At 40.6% G+C, this 5,700-nt stretch overlaps 1 protein-coding gene across 1 annotated transcript; it reads right to left on the bottom strand.

Moving 5' to 3' along the window:
• Nucleotides 1–637: 637 nt before the first annotated feature.
• Nucleotides 638–1,158, bottom strand: LOC122021433 (FCS-Like Zinc finger 5-like). Its single transcript, XM_042579583.1, has 2 exons — nt 919–1,158; nt 638–845 (listed from the first exon to the last, which is right to left on the bottom strand). The coding sequence occupies exons 1-2, from the start codon at nt 1,107–1,109 to the stop codon at nt 650–652; spliced, it is 387 nt and encodes a 128-aa protein (XP_042435517.1). The 5' UTR covers nt 1,110–1,158; the 3' UTR covers nt 638–649.
• Between the last annotated feature and the right edge of the window lie 4,542 nt (nt 1,159–5,700).

A 5,700-nucleotide genomic window follows, 5' to 3' on the forward strand; every position in this document is an offset into this window, starting at 1 on the left:
TATTATATCCGGCGTCATAATTACTAGTCCAAAATTTTAAATGTCATTTCCGAAAGTTGTATGGAAGAATGCAAGTTTGCCGTCTCCATGAGGTTTTCTTATTAAGCCTACCAGATGGACTTTAAACCTGGTAAATTAGCTTCCAGTAGGTCAATTGAGCTACTTTGAAGGTCAATAACTTGGTATACTGCGCTTGTCGTGCTCAATTTGATGGATTCTTTGTCGAATCTCAAATGGCATTCGAATGGGCCTTCTGATCGTAGTTCAACTAGGCCCTGATGGGCAACTCGTTAAACCCACTGATGTTGTGTTCTTATGCAGCATATAGTTTCTACCAAGATGTTGCTACATGTATCAGATACAATGGCCTCTATCATACGACTATGTATATTTTAAATACTATGAAGAAAAGAAGTTTAGACACTGAACCAATCCTTGCATTTCGTTTAGATACTAAAAAAAGAGGCGAACCAACCAGCCAAATTTTCATTTGAATACCAGATTAATTTAAGATAGAAATAAAAATTAAAATAACAATGATAACAAAGGAGGGGCATTTTGGAGAAAGCCCAACCCGACCCAACCCAAGTCCTACTGCCCCCTCCTTCCCTTCCCATTCGCGCTCATCCATCTCCTACTATTAGAACAACTATTTAACCCTACAGGAAGTGGAACCCAACTCTTCCGCCTGCCCCCCGTACTCCACCTTCTCCTGTCGGCTGCGGTCCACCGGCACCACCACCTCCCTGACCAGCGAGCCGTACTGCTCCTCCCTCCACCCGCCCTCCTCGTCCATAAAAATCCGCTGCCGCCGGCACTCCTCGCTGCAGAACCCCTGGTCGCCCCTGTCCAAGTGAGAGAAACGTTTAGCTTTTTAAAGAGAAAAACAGGAGTTTGGTTTATTAATTACTTCCCCACCTGTACATGTAGATGTCACGCCCTTCCTGCAGCTTTCTCCGGCATAGGCCACAGCGTTCCAGAAATGAGCCACCGGAGGTGGAGAGAGAGGAGGGCTTCTTTGGGAGAGAAGTTTGGCTGATTCTATGGTTGTATTTAGGAAAGGAAGAAGACTCTTGCGATTCCACGAGGAGAACGCTTAAGCCGGCCATCTCTCTCTCTCTCTCTCTCTACCTTTGTGCCCCTGCTCGCTATCGTGTTTCCGATGGCGGAGCAGCGAGAAGGTTGATTTAAAAGAGGGAGAGCGCGGTGCGGTGTGTCTCAGGAACAGCTTCTCCTTGACGGGGATTGGGGAACAGAAACATTGAATGCGGCGTCTTCCTTTTGGATTTTTGCCTGCATTAAATCAAACCCGACGCGAATAGTACGTGGTAACAAGACAAGGGAAGTAAATGTGATTCCGAAACACCAAATAGCATCCGACTTGAAACTACCAAAAGTGCAATAAAATTTTATATATATATATATATATATATATATATTTCAGCAGGATCCCTCTTCTTCTTTATTGATATTTACCAAAATATACCCTTATATTCATTTCAACCAAGAAATGAATATTGTTTTACTCACACATTTGCTACACCACCCTTATAATTAATAAAATGGCGGGGATTGCCTTGTCCGGAGAGTTTGAGACTGAGACTGACTGAGAAAATTTATTATGGATAATAAATTGCTGTGATCGGAGACTGTGGGCATCCGTCTTTCGTGACAGGCTTCATCAAATCTCTTAAATTTTAATTTCCGGATTGGAGAAGGGGAGTGAGAAGGCAAAGAGCGTAGCGTAATAAAGAGTGTTACAAAGTCGGGAAGCCTGAACCCGAACATAAACAGGAGACTACTTAGTTAGCAGATGTAGCTTTGCAGGTCTTTATAATCTTTTATATATATTTGCATGCATGACACGTGGATGGTGGACGCTAGCTTTCATTTGAATAATAATGGTTTAATAGTTTAATATGATTAAGGCGGTAAAGAATAACTGAGTTAAGTTAAATTTTGGAATAATTAAATTTGTTTAATAAGATAATTGGATCGAGTCGAGTTTAAAATTAATTAAAATTTTAAAATAATTATTCAAGTTTAGGTTGTTCATTTTTATAAGTTTAAATTTATTTAAAATTTATTTGAGTTTGATTCGTTTAAATGTTATTGAATTTTTCATTCAAATTTGACTTGAGTTTAATTTATTTAGATGTTATCGAACTCTCAATTTAAACTCGTTTGATTGTTTAAGATTTTTACTTATTTGATTGATTATCGAGTTTGATAATTTAAACTTATTTATTTATTTATTTATTGATAAAAAATTTATTAATGACATGGTTTATGAATATTGCTAATGAACATTAAGAAGTCAAATATACCTGTTTAAATTTGTTTGTTTAGTTTATCGAGTTGGTCAAACTTGTTTATTTAATTGATCTTATATATATTAAGCGAACATAAATAAATTCTTATCAAATCGAGCATTTAATTTATTCATGAAAATTTGATTCATTTATCGTCTTAAATATGATCGTGTTTTTTCTTTAACTCGATCCATGATTACGTTGATTTTGAAGGAGAAAACAGAGGGAAGTCGAACTGATGACAATTAGTTTCCAAAAGCACAGAAAGAAAAAAGAAGAGTGGGAAGAGAGTGGAAAGAACTGAAATTAAGATTCACCTGTAGGCGTTGCACTATACCTTGTCGCGCGTTGTTCCACCTTTCACTTCAGTTGCCCACATCGATCGAAGGCGAGTAGGACTTTGTTCGTGCAGACTAGATGAATGCAATTTGACTCTAAATCAAAATTAGACCCTTGCCCCTAGCATGTTAATTTTTTTTCTAAATTAACTAGAAGAATGGAAACTATGTATACACATTTCGCCTACATCACATCATGCATCCTCTCCACTCTTGGACAGAAGCTGTACGTTTAACAGGAATTTTGGAGTGTGAGTAAAGATTATTTGTGTCCACCCAAAGTAAAATGGGAGTGCCATGATTCCAAACTTCTGTGCAACACTGCGTATATTCTACTTTTGTTGAATTTAAAAATTAATTGAAATAGAGAATATGTTTCTATGCCAAAACTCACACTTTCTGCATGCGGATTTACATGTCATCGATGCGACTGAATCTAATATACCACGAGATTGGCCGCTTGAAATTAGGGTGGAAATGAATCGAATTTGTTCACGAGTGATGAGGGAGGTAATAAGCGGGTATCATTGATTAAAAAGGTTAATAATTTTACTGAGGTGGTAGTTAAAGTTAATAGAAAGTTGCTCCTCGATTATGTAGTACTCCCGTAATTTCATGTCGCTTTGACTTTGCATTACTCCCGGATTAGGATCATACTGGCTTCATGCACTCCCGACTCCATATCGTTCCTAGACTAAGATCATCTCCATTTCCGTGCAGTCCCGAGTCTAAGCAACTCCAGCTCCAAATCTCGATTCTAGATCACCTAGATTTACTAGAGTAGCACAGCCGACTATTGACAACCAAGGTAATAAGCTATGGCTCGCTAAAGATAAGGACAACATAGTCGTTGTTCCTTGGAGATCATGAAAAATACCACCATTTAATCCAAGAAAAGTTGACAACATAGTCATTTATTTCAGAAAACATGAACAACACCGGCATGAATCTCGGAACACGAGGAGTCTAGCTGCAACTCTATATAAGGTAGCTCGCTCCTATATGTGCAAGTAAGCGCACACGTATCCAAAACCCTAGACTTTTGTTCTTCCTTCTACCTCCTCTAACAGAGATTTACTTGAGCATCAGAATAACTGCACTCAGAAACTCTCTGACCGTCATTCTAACCCTCTCCTTTTCCTTTTCTTCCATTCAGGCTTCGATGGTCTCTCCACAAATCCTTAATGTTGCTAGGCAATTAACGACCAAGTCAATATCGACACCCACTCACCAGTGTCTCGTTCGTCGGCGTTTTTAGACAGGATCAAATTGTCGTCGTCTGTGGGAACACTGAGTGAAAAACTGAATTGAAATATTAAGATGAATGATATCAAAAGACCTAACCTCATCGCCATGACAACGGACGATTTCAACAAGTTGGTTGTTGTCACGGTGCATATGGTGTTGAAAGGACAGCCTCAGCAGCCAACATCGCATATGCCCAATCCCTTAACTGAGATGTTGTCCCAATCAGTTGAAGCACCTCAAGCGCCTCACAAAAAATTGACCCAACCCACAGGAATGCCTCACGCTGCGTTCCCCACTAAATTCAGTATGTCAACTGTGAGGGAATCCTCCTTGGAATCTTCGGGGAAGACCCTGCATTGAAATTCGTTGAAGGAAAAAGTTTCCGCATCTGGCAAAGTGTAGGCTCCTGGGGTCCTCTATTTTCAAAGAGCATCCTTCAAGCAAATTACCACGACATTTTTGAGTGTTGCAAATCGGGTTATATAGTGGTATGACCGACCCCAAAAACCACATATGTGAATTCGAAAATGCCTCTCTGTTGCATCAATATATAGATGACATTAAATGTCAAGTCTTCCTGATAGCTCTATCGGACTCGGCGCAAAGTTAGTTCAATCGTCTCCACGCCTCATCCATTCAAACCTTCGAGGACTTGATGGTCGTGTTCATGCAGTACTTTGCCACCAGCCCGAGGTACCAAAAAACTCCACACGACCTGTTTGCCCTCAAGTAGAATCCCAAAGAACCCTTGAAGGAATACATACAATAATTCAATCGTGTAGCTATAGATGCTCTTTTGGTTACCCAAGAGGTGCATGCCATTGTCTTCTCACAAGGTTTGACATATGGGGATTTCTTTAGATCTCTGGTAAAGAAGCCTCCAATCGACTTCGATGGGTTGCAGGCCCAAACACTCAAATTTGTTAAGGTGGACGAAGATCAATCGACAAAGAGAAAGGAAGTGCCGACTCTAGTTCCCGCCCCTACCTAGCTGGATTGCAAGGCTCCCCCTCCTCTTTTATGGAATTAGGAATTTGCCAACCAGAGGGGAGACAAGGTTGTGTAGACAATGGAGACTACTTTGACCTCTGTATCCGAGTTGGGACGAGAGTCTTTCAAGGCAGAGTGTTATTGTGTCTACCATCTATTCAACACTCACTCCACTCGATGTGGCTAGCAGTATGTGAGGAAATTATAACGAGTGGTCGATCAATGGAGAGCCAGTCAAAGTCAACCTAGTAAAAGAAGATCTCCCAAACCTTACAAGTGTCATCGCCGCCCTGACCATAATGCTTATATCAATCATCATTCAGATTGACAATCTTGCTCTCCCCCAGGGAGCCCTGAGGCTCCTCTTGATCTTGTCGAGAAGTGGCTGAGGGGAAGGACAAAGACAAAAAGGCAAAGGCAAGATTAATCTCCAAGGTACTGTAAATATGATTTTAGGAGGCTCAACGGATGGAGATTTCACTCGATCCCGAAGGGCTCATGGTAGAAGATTGGAAAGTTACGCAGTTAGCATCAGTCAAGGGAAAAATAAAGGGCCCTTCAATTAGCTTCAGACCTGAGGATTTGGAGGGAATAGAAACCCCTCTTGATGATATTTTAGTGATCCAGGCTTTCATCGCCAACTACAGGGTGAAAAGAGTTTTCGTAGATATGGGTAGCTCGATCAACATCATTTTCAAAAGAGTCTTCGACCAAATACAACTAGACAGGGAGGAACTTCATCCTAGACATACCTATCTATATGGATTTGCCGAGCATGAAGTGCAGCAGCTCGGTCAGATTGATCTCTCCCT

This window comes from Zingiber officinale, chromosome 1B (assembly GCF_018446385.1).
Source record: "Zingiber officinale cultivar Zhangliang chromosome 1B, Zo_v1.1, whole genome shotgun sequence".
NCBI classification, from domain to species: Eukaryota; Viridiplantae; Streptophyta; class Magnoliopsida; order Zingiberales; family Zingiberaceae; genus Zingiber; species Zingiber officinale.